This window comes from Megascapheus bottae, chromosome 2 (assembly GCF_031878675.1).
Source record: "Megascapheus bottae isolate mThoBot1 chromosome 2, mThoBot2.hap1, whole genome shotgun sequence".
NCBI lineage: Eukaryota > Metazoa > Chordata > Mammalia > Rodentia > Geomyidae > Megascapheus > Megascapheus bottae.
Genome location: NC_143510.1, coordinates 96,679,223 through 96,695,001, shown reverse-complemented (window position 1 = coordinate 96,695,001; position 15,779 = coordinate 96,679,223). Strand labels below are relative to the sequence as shown.

At 65.8% G+C, this 15,779-nt stretch overlaps 1 protein-coding gene across 1 annotated transcript; it reads right to left on the bottom strand.

Annotated features, from left to right (window-relative positions):
• Positions 1-2,335: 2,335 nt before the first annotated feature.
• Positions 2,336-5,066, bottom strand: Pim3 (Pim-3 proto-oncogene, serine/threonine kinase). The gene is made up of 6 exons (XM_090328923.1): positions 4,905-5,066; positions 4,701-4,810; positions 4,553-4,603; positions 4,098-4,467; positions 3,376-3,552; positions 2,336-3,291 (listed from the first exon to the last, which is right to left on the bottom strand). The coding sequence occupies exons 1-6, from the start codon at positions 4,987-4,989 to the stop codon at positions 3,104-3,106; spliced, it is 981 nt and encodes a 326-aa protein (XP_090185049.1). The 5' UTR covers positions 4,990-5,066; the 3' UTR covers positions 2,336-3,103.
• Between the last annotated feature and the right edge of the window lie 10,713 nt (positions 5,067-15,779).

Here is a 15,779-nt window from a genome sequence, read left to right as displayed (position 1 = left end):
GGAGGGGAGCTGACGGAGGCCGGGCCTCGCCCGTGGCCTCGCCCGTGGCGGGAGAACTCCCCGCAGAGACTCCTGAATGGCTGGCCAGGCTCCGGGCCCTCAGCCTAGTTAGGCAGGAGCAGGACGCAGGGCAGACATCTCGGCCCTCCTGCAGGCGGAGGACTCCAGCCTCCAGCTTCTGACCTTCGAGACCTGTCAGGACCTTAGGACCTTCTCCCTTTGGGGCCTTGAGTCTGCCCTCCAGTCCTGGAGGCCGTCTGAGGGCTGGCCTGGCCTGGCCCTGGGTGTCAGCGGGGAGAGACAGCTTTCACACCGCACAGCAAAGTTGTGGTGTGTGTGGAGACACCCAGGAGGCCCAGCACGAGGAGGGGGGAGTTTTGGAGCTGCTCTGTGGCCAGCCTTCCTCTATGGGAAACTAAGCTGGCTTTGGGCCCAGTAGGTAAGGAGGCCAAGGAAGGAGAAAGGGCAGGGGCAGAAGACCGAGGCCACACCCTCGACCCTGGAAGAGACAATCACCCACCGCGGTTAGGAGAGACCAGCTGTCTTTTAAGGGCCGTGTGTCTGGGGCATGACCTTCCCTCACCCCAGGCTGCCCCCAAGGGTCCGGATTCTCCAGAATGGTCCTAAGTATTTCTTTAGCTATGGAATTAGCAAACCTGGGCCCCTGGACCAGGCCCCGAAGAGGCCAAGGGGAGGAGCCCAGGAGCTGGAAGCCTGCGGGAGTGGGGCCCGGCCAGAGCTTGAGACAGGCTGCCACCCCTGCTCCAACCCAGAGCCAGCAGCCTTGAGGAAGGCTGGGAGGAATGAAGCCAGGGTCCGGGGAGGGGGAAGGACATGGGGTGCGCCATACAGCAAGCCTCGCTAGTAGAGCTGGCCCTGAATCTCCACAGCATTTTGGCCTGCAGGCCTGAAGACACCTGAAGATACTGGGTCCCAGGGGCCCAGCTCCTCCACTGCCCCAGCAGCGAGGAGAGGGGCCCGCAGCTCCCACCTGCCATCTCAGCAGGCCGGTCTGGACTGCCAAGTTGAGACCCTCTTCCCAAAACAAAGGCGAAGGGCAAAGTGTGGGCCTGCCTCCACTGTGAGTCTCCCCAGGGCGCCCTGCATGGAGGTGCTGGAGGCTGGCCTGCCCACCCACCAGCCTCAAGAGCACGAGGCACAGTGGACCCCAGGCGACCCAGCGGTGCTGCTTTCCTGGAGGCTGTCACAGGGACTCACGGAGTCACTCAGCCAGAGGCCACCCAGTACCCCAGGGCCCTGACAGGGGCTGAGCTGGAGGAAGGATGGCGCCTAGACTTCAGAGCCGGGGTGGGGGCAGGGCCGGGGGCCCTGGAGGTAGCCAGCCCAGCAGTGGGTAGGCCCCACGTCATCCATTCCACATGCCCAGTCCAGGGCCCGCGCAGCCGCCAGTGGCTCGGTGGAAGGTGACAGAAGCCTTAACAGGAAGTGGTCCTGGGGCTGCTCCTTGAAGGGCTTGCTCCCCGCTCCCAGGATCGGGGCTGCCTGGCCACGAGGGACAGCGGCTCACACTCCCTACCACACTGTAGGTGTGACAGGCGCAAACAGCCATACTGCGCCTGGCTGCAGTGAGAAAGCTAGGAGGATGTTTCCGGCAGTCAACCTGGAATCCTGCCTGGGATGATCTCCTCAGCCATTTTCTGGAAGCTCACTGCAGGGACAGCGCAGGGTCAGGGAGGGACCCGGGCCCCACATCCTGGACTTCTGCCCATCGCAGCTGTAGTCTACGCCTGTAGCTGAGGGGCCTCAGCTGGGGCCTTGGGCGGGGTGAGGTAGGTGCTACAGTGCAGGCAAGCGTGTTCCTGGCTGTTCTCTAACTTCTGCTGGGACCGGCCTTCAACCAGTCATTTCTACCTGAGTGGCTGGGATCCTAACTCCACAACCTGCCCTCCCTCTTCCACCAGGGTCCTCAGGGGGGGCTTGAACCTCACCCTGCGCTGGCTCACACGTCAGCACATTCCTCCAGGGGCTGGGAACACACTGAATGGGATGGCTAGCTATGTGGGGAGGGGGGTGGACAGATGGGTGGGCGCCCATGTCAGACTGGAAATTCCCCCGCGTGGACTGCTGTGGGCGGCCTTCGTAGGGACTGGAAGTCCTGACGAGGGCAGGGGATGAAAGCTGGGAGTGTGGGGAGCCAGGACCCCCCCCCCCTCGTCTTCCCCCAAGAGGAAGGAGCAGGGGCACAGCAGCCGTGGGCTGCCACCTGCACAGGCGCCAGGGCTCACTCAAGGCAAGCAGGGGATATCTGGGACCAAGGCAGGGCCCAGGGGAGATATGAAAGATCACCAGAGCAAATCACACAACACTCATAATGTACAAAAAAAAAAAGAAAGAAAGAAATGTATTGAAATACTTGTATAAAAAATAGGATCTCCAGACATCTCACGTTTCTGAACTGAAAGAACCCCACCTGGTGCTAATCACACCAGGGTCAGAAACAGCTGCTAAAATAAATTAAGGGCTTGAGACTCTGTCCCACCCAGCTTTCAGAGCCAGCAAGCAGACTGTACAGGTCAATAACTTAAACCCCACCCCGTGCAGAGTGCCACCGGACGGCAGGCGCCCCCCCTCGGTCCCTGCACAAGCTCCCCCTCCCAGCCACCCCGCTCAGAGGAAGTAACCTCAACAAATAAATTAAGCAATAAATACCCCGGCAGGACTGGGTGCCCCGCGGGGTGGGGGTCACGCCACCGCAGGGAGGGAGACGGGAGGGCAGCCCCGCCCCGCTGTTGCATTGCTTGTGCATGGACAGCCCAGATGGACACCAGGAGACTGGAGGGCGGTGGGTGGTCAGGAGGACCCTGGGCCAGCTCCGGGTCTGACAGGAGGGCTGGCTGCCCCAGGCTGGAGCAGCAGGGAGGGAGAGGGCTCTGGCTCAAGTATCCACCCAGAGCAGGCGGGACCTCCCGTCGGCCCGGCCATCTTTGGACAGAAGAGCTCAAGGAGACCCAGCCCCATGGAGCAGCGTTCAAAAGGCACTCAAAGCTGAGGAAACAGGCCCGGTGCCAAGGGCGAAGGTCACCATGGGTCGAGGGTCACTGCTTGTGCAGGAGGCATCACAAACCGGGAAGTCAGGCCCCGCTCACAAGCTCTCACTGCTGGATGTGGTGCTGGCCCCATCATCAGCGTCCAGGGCGCAGAGCCCGAGGTCACAGCCCTGGGAGACCCCTCCATCTGCCCCCAGCATCCAGGGGTGGGCAGCGATCTGGTCCAGCGAGGGCCTCTCCGAGGGCCGCAGGGAAAGACACCATTCGATGAGCTGCTGGCACTCTGTGAAGAAGAGAGGCGAGGGTCAGGAAGAAGGCGGCCTCGGCGACCCCGGCCCGGCCCGGCCCGGCCCGGCCCCAGGCGCACCTGGGGAGACCCTCCTTCGGAAGAGCAGGCGGCCGCGCAGGATCTCCTCGTCCTGCTCGAAGGGGACATCGCCGCAGACCATGTCGTACAGCAGCACGCCCAGGGACCACACGGTGGCCGAGCGGCCGTGGTACCGGTGGTAGCGGATCCACTCGGGGGGGCTGTACACGCGGGTGCCTGGGGACACGCAGGGAGGAGCGGGGAGTCAGGACCGGGGCGCTGGCTGTGCGTTCTGGGGAATTCACTCCAGACCCTGCCAATCGTGGGAAATCCCGGGGCAGGCGCCGGGCAGGCGCGGGGCAGGGGCGGGAGGCGCGGGGCAGGCGCGGTGCCAGCCCGACCCGGCCGCCCCGCCGCGGGAGGAGCGCGTCATGGGGCCGTCACGGGGCCCTCGGCTCCGGTTTCACAACAAACAGGAGCCGGGAGGTCGCCCAGCCAGCCCCGCCCCGGCCCGGCCCACGGCCCCGCCCCTGCCAGCGGCCGGGCGCGGGGAGGCGGGGAGGCGAGCGGGAAGGGGCGGGCCGAGGCGCGGGAGGGGGAGGAGCGGGAAGCCCCGGCTTCCCCGCGCTCCGCAATGCGGGGATTTCTGCGGCGGCGCCCCCGCGCTGCGCACGCACGCACGCCGGGAAGGCCCGCCCGGAAAGGGGGGGCGCCCGCGTCACGCGCGCACCCCGGGGCTCCCCGCGGCCCCCGCCCGGGGGAAGGGCGCGCGCGCGGCTCACCGTCGAAGTCGGTGTAGACCGTGTCCTTGAGCAGCGCGCCCGAGCCGAAGTCGATGAGCTTCAGCTCGCCCGAGCGCAGGTCCACCAGCAGGTTCTCGTCCTTGATGTCGCGGTGCACCACCCCGCAGCCGTGGCAGTGGCGCACGGCGGCCAGCACCTGCGCGAAGAAGCGGCGCGCCAGCGGCTCGTCCAGGGCACCGCGCTCGGTGATGAAGTCGAAGAGGTCCTGCGCGGGCTCGGGCCGCTCCAGCACCAGCAGGAAGCCGTCGGGCCGCTCGAACCAGTCCAGCAGGCGGATGACGCCGCGCGCGCCGCCCGCCGCGCCCACCTTGCGCAGCAGCACCACCTCCAGGGGCACCGCCGCGCCGCCCTGGGGACGCGGGAGCGGCGGTCAGCGCGGGGCTCCGGCCCCGGCCGCCCGGCCCCGCGCCCCGGCCCCCGCGCCCCCGACTTACGAGGCTGCCCCACTCGGTCACCCGCTCCTTCACCACGTGCTTCACCGCCACCTGCGGGGGGAAGGCGGGCGGGCGGGCGGTCAGGCGTCGTCCCGGCGACGCCCTCGCCCCGCGCCGCAGCCCCGGTCCGCCCGGCGGCCCGACTCACCGGGAGCCCGTCGGCGATTCGGCTGCCCGCGTAGACGGTGCCGAAGCCCCCGCTGCCCAGGACGGCGCCCACCTGGTACAGCTTCTCGAAGCTCTCCTTGTCCGCCTTGGCTGTGGGCACAGGCGGGCGGGTTGGCACCGCGCGCCGCCCACCCCGCCGGCCCGCCCGGCCGCCCGCTCCCCCCGCCCGCGGCCGCCCGCGTACCCGGCTGCAGGATCTTCACCGGAAGGTGGTCCACGCCGCCCGGCCCGCAGAGGTGCGCCAGGGAGCCGAACTTGGAGAGCAGCATCGCGGGCGGCCTCGCGCCGGGCGCCGCCTCTCACCCGGCCGGCGCGGACGCGGAGGGCGGAGAGGCGCACGGGCCGAGCGGCTCCGACGCCCCGGCCGCCTCGCCCCGGGGTTTTGGGCCGCGGTGGCCCGGATCCCTCCGCGGGGGCGGGGCCTGGGGCGACCCCGCCCTCCGCCTCCGCGGCCCCGACGTGCGGCGGCTCGGAGCCGGCCAACGGGACGCCGCGGTCCCCCCGGCGTGGGCCGTGGGGCCCGGCGAGCCGGCGGCGGCGAGGCGCAGGCGGCGACTCCCCGGGACTAGCTCCCCGTAGTAGAGTCGCGGAGGCGCACGGCGCGCTGCGTCCTCGCCGTGCGCGCTCGCCGTGCGCAGGCGCGGCTCGCGGGCGGGCGGAGGGGGGCGGCGGAGGCGGGGCCGGCGCGGGTGGGGCCGCGGGAGCCAATGGGAGCCGGGGTGTGGGGAGGACGCGGAGGAGCGCGGCGCAGCCCGGGGTGGGGGCGTGGCCGGCCGGGCTCCGCCCCGGGCGGGGCGCTCGAAGGTCACCGCGGCTCCGCGGCCTGCGCGCGCCGCTCCCCGCACCCCCAAGTGGGCGGCCGCCAGCCGCGAGGAGCGGGGTTCCGGGACGCGGTGGGGACGCCGGGGCCGGCGGGGACACCGCGCGCGAGCGTCACCGCGGCCTGGCAGGGAGAGCCCGGTGCCCCCCGGAGCTCGCGCCGGGCTGGCCCGGGCTTGGCACCGCGGCGCCGCCCTCGCCCCCCCCTCCGGGCCCGGGCCCGGGCCGGCCCTGCCCTCTGGACCCCGTGCTGTCCTGAGGGCCCTCGCGCCTGCCTGCCCACCGCTCCGCCGCCGCTGTCGGGACCCCCAGCCCGAGTGCCCTGCCCTGGCCCTGGACCTGTGCCATGGGATGACCCACTCGGGGCCGACGGCTGGGCGGCCGGGGACTTGTGTGCACGTACGTGTGTGCACGTGGAGTTACACACTCGCAGGGCTTGAGCGGCCCGTGGGGCGGCCACCCTCGCCTGCCTCAGCCTGCCTGGCCTTTCACCCCTCACCGTCTCTCCACCGCTTTCCCCGCCTGCTTTGAAACCCCCGGTGCCCGGGCCGGGCTGAACTTGACGTGGCTCCTCTCTCGTTTCTCCTACCCCTCTTGCCCTGTGGGCCTGGTCATTCTGGCCTGTTGTAAGGGAAAGAAAGGGCCTTCGGTTCTTGGAGCGGTGTCTGGCGCTCTGCTGCAGTGCAGGCCTGAGGCAGGGCCTGGCACAGACTCTCCCTCCTCAGGCCAAGTCCCGGGGGGGGGGGGGGGGGGGAGACCCAAACCCTCACACTACCTGGAAGGTCCCTGCAGTGAGATGGCCCCCTCCTCACCACAGGATGGCCAGGCCAGATTTGGGAGGCCTGAGGGCTTCTGGCCTTTCTGCCATCCTCGCCCTGCAGGTCCCGCAAAGGACACTCTCTGCCCCTGTTTTGGAGGCTCCTGGAGGCCAGCTGGAGGACCTGAAAATGTCTCTGAGCCTTAAGAGTCCACCAGCCCACCATCAGCAGCAAGAGGGCCAGCCTGGAGGGAGGGGCCAGGAGAGGGGGCTGGGCTGAAGTGTGTCTAGGGGCCCAGACCCTGGACCACAAGGTCCAGGCCAGTGAAGCACAGAAACTGCGACCAGTGAACCACCTGCTGAGTGGGACTTCAGCCTAGGGCAGGGGTCTCACCTGCCTGTCCCTCTCGCAGCAGGTGAGCAGGGCAGACCCCCGACCCTCCCCAGCCCTGAGCCAGCCACTCTGCCCTCCTTTGCTCGTGACAGTGAGCCCTGCACGCAGTGGACGCCATGTGAAGCGATCTTGGCTAGGTCCCCTGTCCGCCCAGTGGGGGGCTGTGCTGTGGCGGGGGTGACCCCACCCAAGCCAACCTCCCTGAGCCAGGCAGAGTGAGACAGGGCTGCATCTCAGTCTCCCCTCCTTCACCAGCCTGCAAAAACCTACGCACACACAGGTGTTCGTGCTCAGAACAGCCTGCAAGTGCACTTGCACACTCGTGCATCTGCTCATACCCACTTGAGACATGCCCACGGAGCTGGCTCCCAGCCACGCTCTCCTTCCCTGGCCATCTTCTCTCCTTCCCTGGCCATCTTGTCCACTGCCAGTGCCTATGGCAGTGACAAGACCACTTCAATCAGCCTGTGTCCAGAGGGTCCCTGGGTGGCCTGCGGGACTTCCTGACTCTGTCCTGGCCATCTTTCATCCTTCCTCCTGACTGGGCCATGCCTGGGGTCTCTTCCCCTGCCCCTCGTCCCTCACCAAGGCCCGTGGCTCTGTTCACGCTCCATCACCCTTTCCCTACTGCTCCACTGTCTTCTGCTCTTGGCCTTGTCCTGGAGCCATTGGAGCAGTCCCAGCAGTGGGCAGTCCACGTGTGTCCTGACCAGTCTAACCTCAAGTCCACTACAGAAGCTACTGGCCACGCCCGGTTGGTCCTTTACCGGTCCTTGAGCTCAGCTGGACAGTCAACAGATGGACACAGCTGGCACCGCACAGGCTCCTATTCACCCCTGACCCCTAGCCCTGGGCTGAGGCCGGGCCTGGCCAATTGGACCAGTGGTGACAGGTGCCCCTGCCTGTCCTGAGCCACAGCTCCAGGGTGACGCCCTTTCCTGCCCCAAACTCTGGGGTGTGGCCTCTCCCCAGTGGGGAGCAAAGCCGGCAAAGCCAGCCAGGGTTTAGCAGTGCTTCACTAAAGGCGTCCCAGAGCGGAGGGACGCCAGCGGTGTGAGGCTGATGGACAGCGCCTCCCTGCCCAAGGCCCCGTCCTGTCCCAGGGCCTCCACCAGGCCCCTCCCGCCATGGAAGAGGACTTGCCACACGCAAACAAGGCCCCTGGGCCTCGGCAGAAAAGACCCTGAAAAGGCGACGAGGCTGCCGGGCTGGCCTCGGGAGTGATGGGTTGGGAATCCCAGGGGCCCCTGCAGGCAGCCTCCAGCTTTCTCCGCTAGTGGACCTCAGGCAGGGCAGCCGGGAGCCAGGTGAGCCAGGCTACCTTGCTGTCTCCACACCCAGGCCGGCCTGAGCTGGAACTGTGGCTGGCGGGCAGCCAGCTGGGCTGAAGGTCCCCTCCTCATCCAGCACCAGCCTGTGGTCGCGGCTGGCTCCGCCAGCAGCACCTTGCTGGTCCCTCCATGCCAAGGGCCTGGCCTGGGTCCCAGCCCGGACTCCCCCCACCCACGGCCAAGGCCTGGCTCTGCCGCTGTCTCCGCCTCAAATGTCAGGGCTCCAGCCCCCCCACCTCGGCCCCTGCCCTGTGGGCGGCATGGGGCCTCTGTGGCCAGAACTCACATGGGACGTGTGCCCAGCCGTACAGCAGGCGATTTCACCCCCACACTCTCGGGGCTCGCTACGGTGAGCTGGCCTGGGGGAGAGGACCAACACGGGTCCCAGCAGCTGCGTTTCCACCTCTAGGAAGACCTTCAGGCCAAGCAGGCCAAGGGTGTGGAGAGCGAGGGGGGAGTTCCCTCCCCGCCCCCGTGTCCTGCGTGGATCCCCTGTGGGGTATGGAGGCCCCTTCTGCAGGAGCTCCCTCCTGGCCTCCTCAAGGGGCACAGCCCCCCAGACTAGGGACAGGGACTTGGGGACGATGGTGGCCTAGAGATGGTCTTTCACACGCACTTCCGGCTGTCTGCTGGGCCTGGCACGTCAGCTTAGAGATACACTGCTATCCCGTGCTTGTGTGTGTGTGCCTGTGCAGAGAGAGCAGTGACCTTCACAGGAGTGGGGGCTTTAGGGGAAAGACAAACATAGGGGTGGCACCTAGCCCTGCCAAGTTCTCCAGCAGGAGCGTTGCTGCCAGAAGGTGAACTGTGTCCAAGAACAGGTCACGCTTGGACAGAAGCAGGGCAGAGCAGATGACAGGCTTCAGGTCAGGCTTGATCCAGCCCCTCCCTGACAGCCCTGAGTGGCTCCCACACAACTCCAGATGGCCTAGTGCCAGGGCCTACCAGCAGCAAATTGGGGTTCCTGAAATAGGGGGCAGGGACTGGAAAAAATAGAAGAGAGACAAACGCATGGGGTCCGGGAGGTCTGCAGCCCAGGTAAAGACTGCAGTCCTGTTTATTCTCAACTCCAGGCTTCCCTCCCTTCTTGAAACCCAGGGAACTTCCAGGTGTTACATTCATATGGTAAATCTCAGGTCATTTAAACAGAATAAGGCCAGAAAACCATAAGACAATAAAGCAATTGTCTGATGCAAATCAAGGTACAGTTTGATTCCACTCGCTCCCAACAGCCTAGGCAGCGTACCTGGGGAGTGAGGGGCAGGTCCCCATGCCTGGGCATGTGGGCATAGTCCGTGATTCTGGGGAAGAAGGAATGTGCTCTGCCTATAGAGAAAGGACTGGAAAGGACCCTGTGTCAGGATCGGAGGGGCATGCTGGCATAGGAGGCTGCCAGGGCCCAGCCCTTGCCCCTTGCTTCTTTCAGGCCTGCTGGGAGTAGGCCAAACCTTCAGGTAGAGGCTGAACCTGGCAGCCACCGCGTGGCCTGGAGCTGGGCCAGGCTGGGGCAGGTCTGCACTCTCCTCAGACTGGGCCCTGCCCCAGGACACCCTGGATCCAGGGACCCTAGTCTAAGAAGGACACCCCGCCCCCCAGCCCCCTGGAGACATTCAGGTCCAGATCTGCTGATCTGGTCCTGGGCCGGGTGGTATAGCCATGCAGAACTGTGGCCTGGCCTGCCAGCCCCGGCCTGGCCCTCACGAGAGCCTGGGTCCTCTTTGGGCTCCTGTGTTGTTCTGGGGGAGGGGCTGGAGCATGAGTGGAGAGGGAACAGTGTCCAGGGCTCCAGAGCCGGCCCCGGCCTCGAGGAGAGCTGCAGGGGCTGGAGGAGGCTCGGGCAGGAAGCCTTCCCGCCCTCGCTCACCCTGGGCAGTGAGGTGGCTTGGGTGGGGCACCGTTGAGGAGCGGCTGGGCTCCGTGCCAAGTGCGAGGCTACTTCCCTGTTCCTGGGCCGTGACAGGTGGGGCACGCCAGGCCAGTGCCCAGGCTGTGCACGCCCCAAGTGTTGACAGCTCAGCCTGAACCCCGCGTGCTGCTCCTGCTGCCTCCTCGCCCTGCGCAGACTGGGCAGGAACTTCCTGGAGAAGGCACTGTGGCCTGGCTCTCCGAAGGACCCCGTCTGGCCTGGAAGACATCCCAAAGTGTGGCAGTGGCTGAGCAGCTGAGGTCGGAGCCTGGAGGGCAGGCAGTGTGTGGAGTACACACACACACACACACCACACCACACCCGCAGGTGGTCACCTTGTCTCTCACTGCGTGTACACTCCACACCTTGCTTTCCGCTCGAATCCCCGGGCTGTAAAGACTCAGGCTCACCTCAGCGGCCCTCTAGGCCAGGTGACACAGCCACTGACCTCAGGTGGGTGGTCTTCACCTTTGGTGGCCATGGCTGGACACTTGGGACTTACCACTGTCCAGATGGGGTGCTGGGAGGCTCAGGAGCCGCTGCCTGTGCGTCTGACGCCCAGTAGGGTCATTGAGCTTGGGGTGGTGGGGACAGGGCCTAGCTCACTTCAGAGGCTCCGGTCGAGAGCTGGAGGGACAGCCAGGCTCAGCGGAGTCGGGTGGGCACGGGGGCTTTCACAGACACAGTCCTGCCGGGCTCGGTCGGCCAGTGTCCCAGGAAGCCCTGCGGCTGCCAGTGCAGGCGGATGGGAGGCGCGAGAGGAAGCCTGTGCTTTCGAGGTGGGCGGGCTTCCCACCCCAGGAAACCCCCGCTCCAGCTGCCCTGTCCTCCCCCCAGCCTTTGGGATGGAGGCGCTCCCGCCCCCGCCTCCCCACAGCTCCCACGGCCCCCCGACCCCGGCGAGTGTGAGAGTCCCACCCGACCACCGCCCGTATGCGGTACCTGAACTGGGGACGGCTGCACCATGCATCCTGGACGGCAGCCACAGAAGGGCGTCCCGGGCTAGGCTGGAGGGCTGGTTCTCCTGCCTGCCCATGCTGCCTGCCTGCCTGCCGCCCATCTCAGCAGCACCTCCTGCCGCTCCTGACTGGGGCCTCACCCAGAGTGGCCTGAGGTCCACCAGGCCCGACGTTCAGGCTTTGGGGCGTGGGTGGGGTTGAGAAGCTGAGCTGCAGGCAGATGAGCCGGGGCAGATGGCTGCAAGGCTGGAGGCTGGGTGCCGCGTGGACAGCTCTGGTCCAGCCCCACGGAGAGCTGTGAGGCTGGGCCACGGCTCCCCTGGCCCTACTTCCAGTCAGGCTCAGGAATGGGCAGTGCGGGAAGGAGGGAGGAGGAGGGAGAACACCTTGTCAGGGCTGCAGGGCTGCCCCCCCTTGGCCCCGTGGACACCAGGTGATGGTGAGGGGGTTCCCGGTCTGGAGTGACACGAGGCTTCGTGTTCTCTGAGCAACTGACTTTCCCAGCGGGACCCACCAAGGACGCCTGGACCTAGGGGCTGCCCAGAGAGCAGGAGGCAGAAGCCAGGCCCCATGCCCACCCTCCTCTCAGCCACAGCCCCTGCCTGGCATTTGCCAGTGGCTTCACTGGGTGGGGAGCGGGGAGGGAGGGAGCTGCTGACGGGTGGTTTCACTGCAGAGCCTGCGGGCCTCCGTTCTCCTGACCTGGTAGGACTTCAGGAGAAGTGAGCCAGCCCCGGCGGCTGCCTCCCTCCTCCCAGACCCCATCCACCTTTCACTTGCAGGACACAATGTGGGGCTCCAGGAATGGCTGGATGGCATGGGGGCTGCGGGAGCTCAGGCCTGGGGCGGAGGCTCCCCCCAACCCTGGCTTCCCGTCGAAGAGGAGGAGCCAGCCGGTGAGGGGCAGGACCTACCCACCCTCCATGCCCCAGGGTCATCCTCCTTTTGGTCCTTATTTACATGTGGGGAAACTGGGGCTGGAGGTAGGGTGCTGGGGTGGTGGCCACACCTACTCTCCACATAGGCAGCCAGGAGCACTGGGGAAGGCTGGTGGGGAGCCGGGGCCCCTGCCAGGCTCGTGATGTCCCCTGTGGGGGGACCCACACTCCGTGGGGTGGCCCTGCCTGTCTGGGTGATGGTCAGACCTGGCATGGGCTAGCCTGGCCGCTGGCTCCTGGGTGTGCCAGTCAGCCAGCCCTGCTGTCACCCAGATCCAGGGCTCTGGAAGGCACTGGCTGTCTGCCGTGGGCCAGGCCCTGGCCCACCCAGGGCTCAGGCAGATTCAGGGTTCTCCCACCCGGGCCTGGTGCCTCACTCTGGCCTTGCTCCATCTTGGCATCTCAGGCCTGGGAATGCGGGTGGAGTGGCTGGGCACTGCCCCCCTCTCTTGTCCCTGCCCAGCCACCTCCAGCTGAGCCAGCGCCTCCAGCAGGTGGCTGCCTGCCCACCCTTGCTGTCGCAGGCGATGCCTGTGACGCAGGTCCAGGCCTGTTCCACCCGCCTCCTGGCTGGCCCTGGGCCATGCTGTCCACGTGAGAGGCGCGCGTACGTGTGCACACACACACACACACACACACACGTGCACGCACACACACACACTCTGCCCAGCCAGTCTATCTGTACACAGTTAGCTCTGGGCCTGCGCAGGGCTCATGTTCTCTGTCCCTGTCCCGGCTCCTGTCCTGTGGCCTCCAGCCTCACTTACTGCTCACCTGAGACCTCTGTGAGTCTCTGGGCTGGGGAGGGGAAGGGAGGCAGAGCCCAGGCCTGGGGCTGTGGGGTCCAGGTATAGCAGGGTGGGTATGAAGCTGTGTATGCCCACTCATCATAGTGTCCCCTCTACTCCCACCTTCAGGAGCCCTTCTGGGCTCAGGGGACTCCAGCCGGGCCCTCCTCCCCTGAGCTCAGTCCCTGGGGAAGGCCCCCGGGGGTGGTGTGCATGCATGCTGTGACATGCCCCCCTCCCGGGAGCCCCCCAGCCGCCCCCTGAAGTCCACGTTTGCCTCCTCAGCTGGGACTTTGCGGTCTTAGGGTCCAGTCACCATCCCAATGTGCCTCTGCGGGCGCAGCCTGGCCCCTCAGCTGCTGGATCCCTCCACTCCCGGATGGGGCACCCTTGGCCTTGGCGTGGTCCTGGGGGCCTGGCCCGTGTTCAGTGGACAGGCGCTTGCCCCGGGGCTGCCCTGCCTGCTGGGAGGTCACGTGGATTCTTGTGTGGCCAGGCACAGGGAGCAGTGACCCACAGGATGGGCGGCTGGGAAGAGCCGGTCCTGTAGAGGGCAGCCCGGCTGAGCCGCAGCAGCTGCATGCTCTCAAGGGGGAGAACATAAAGAAAGCCTCAGGCCTGGTACCCGAGTCCACATGGGCGTGGGGAGAGAGCACAGGGGCCAAGACAAGGCTAGAGGAGCAGGTAGGGGGCAGGCACTGTGACAGGCCAACGGGGAGGGGTGGCCGGGGACACAATGGGCCCTTGTCCCATGCTGCTGGCCTCCAAGCACCCTGTGCAAACACACACCCTGTTCCCGCTGCACACCGTGTCCCCAGCCGGCCGTGGCTGGGGGCCAGCAGGGAAGACAGCCTGGCCAGGACACGTGCTGGGCAGTCCTGGCGCCTGTGGTCTCCAAGGAGCCCCCGTGAGGCATCTCAGGGGGCACACTTGTCCTGGACACTCCCCAGGGGCCACCTCACAACCTCCGGACTCTCTGGAGCCCTGCCCAGGAGGGGTTTGCTGCCCCCACCGCTCAGCCTTCCCCTGCTGGCTTCCCCGCCGCGGGCCTGGCCGTGCTCTTGGCCCTGGCTCTCGGTGGACTGCTCACTTCTGACGGGAGGAGCCTGGCCGTGCCCACCTGGCAAGGACTGATGCTGTTCACTAGATCACAAGCCAGGACGCCCCAAAGGCAGGGCAGAGATTTAATTAGGAGAAAACCCACTGGGCGCGGTGGCTCACGCCTGAGCCTAGCTGCTCGGAGGCTGAGAGCTGAGGATTGCGGTTCAAAGCCAGTCCGGGCACTTAAAGTCCATGAGACTCTTAACTCCAATTAATCACTAGAAAAGGGGCAGGGGTGCCCTGGCTCCAGGGGTAGGGCAGTAGCCTTGAGATGAAGAGCTCAGGAACAGCGTCCAGGCTGTCCAGGCTGAGAGTTCAAGCCCCACAACCGACCAAAAAAAAAAAAAAAAAAAAAGGAGAAAACCCTCCTTTGTGTGTGTGTGTGTGCGTGTGTGTGTGTGTGTGTGTGTGTGTGCACGCCATACTAGGACTCACACTCAGTACCTTGCATTCCCTTTGCTTGGTTTTCTTGCACATGGCTGGCTCTCTACCATCTGAGCCACGCCTCCAGTCTGGCACCTTGCTGGTCAATTGGACGTGAAGTCTCATAGACTTTTCTGCTGAGGCTGATTTATTTCAGTCTTCAGAGATCTGCCTTCCAAGGAGCTAGTATAACACACATGAGCCCAGCACCTGGCTAACTCTCCTTCTTGACGGGCCCAGGGTCCTTCCCCAGAGACCCAGGGCCTGGGGTTCTGGGCTCCTGTCCGTGCTCGCCCACTGGGCAGGGGAGTGCCCATGGGAGCTGTGGCAAAGGCTGCCCGGCCCTGGTGGGCGTCAGTCCAGAGTGCTCGGGTGGGATGGAGAGAGGCAATGAGGCTGATGTCCCCCTCCACCCCTGCTCATGGCCCCTGCCAGCCGGTCAGCCGAGGGTGACTCTGGAGAATGGGTTTCAGGAGTTGATGCCCATGAGACTGTCTGGGGTCTGTGAGCAGGCACACACCCTCCAGGGGCTCCTTGGGGAAGCCTGGCTCAGCAGCCGTGCGGGGGCCGATTCTCCTAGGACACACAGCTAGCTGGGGTCCTTACCCACCCCATGCTGCCTGTGCCTGGGGCCTGCACTCTGCAGCCCTAGCTGGGCCGTCCTGCTTGGGGCTCAGGCAGCGAGAACAGCTCTGGCTTTGTCTGCAGCCACCGGAAGCTGTAGCCATGGCCGCCCCAGACACCCAGGCAGTGCCTGTGGCTCAAGGAGATGCAGTGAGTTCGCTGTGTCTCCACACCCGGGTCTGGCTGGAAGGGTGGCTCAGTGGCTCTGTCTAGGCTCTGTCCACAGTGAGCGGCATGGGGGCCAAAAGCCTGTGCACGCACACACACACACACACACACACACACACACACACACACACACACACATTCATCCGTTTAATCATTCCACTCCTTTATTTATTCCCGTATTCATAACTCATTTATTCATCCATTCACTCCTCCGCTCTTTGCTTATCCACTCCTTCACTCACTCACTCACCATTCAAGCAGCTGCTTCTCCCTCATTCATTCACTCTTTTGGGGCTCGGTGAGTACTGCTGTCCTGGGGACGGATGACTCCAGCGGGGCCTTGGTGCATGGACAGAGGCAAGTGGCTGGTTTGGTTTCTTCTCATCAAATAGGTGCCAGGCACACTGGCTCTGCCTCCCTCCTCAGAACACAGACCCATGGGTTCAGGGGGCCATGAAGCACTGACCCTGACATGTGCCATGTCCCCCGTTCCCCCATCACCAACAACATGCCTGGCCCTTCATAAGGGGGACAGGCTGCAGACGCCGCATACCCAAGAGGGCTGGACCCAAGAGCTGGGACTGTAGACGCTGGCCCCCGACCATGAGCCCGTACGCTCGCTGCAGGCAGAAGTCCTGCTTTCTGAGAGGCACCAGGGCCCTCCCCTGCTCCTGTCCCAGCTTTCTCATCTCCCAGCTTTGTCCTTGCTGTAGAGGTGTGTCTCCACATCTTTGTCTACAAAGGCTACAGAACTGAAATGTGAGGGTGCAGGTGAGCTGTCAGCCTGGCTGGCCCGTCCCTGCAGTGACCCTTCCCTGCAGGAGCTGCAGGCCCCAGGGCCAGGGCCCTGC

Excerpts from the sequence above, each read along its gene's own strand:
- Pim3 (XM_090328923.1), bottom strand. The coding sequence starts at position 4,989 with ATGCTGCTCTCCAAGTTCGGCTCCCTGGCGCACCTCTGCGGGCCGGGC. Across the intron at positions 4,604-4,700 it reads GAATCGCCGACGGGCTCCCG|GTGGCGGTGAAGCACGTGGT; the intron begins GTGAGTCGGGCC and ends TTCCCCCCGCAG. Across the intron at positions 4,468-4,552 it reads TGACCGAGTGGGGCAGCCTC|GGCGGCGCGGCGGTGCCCCT; the intron begins GTAAGTCGGGGG and ends CCGCGTCCCCAG.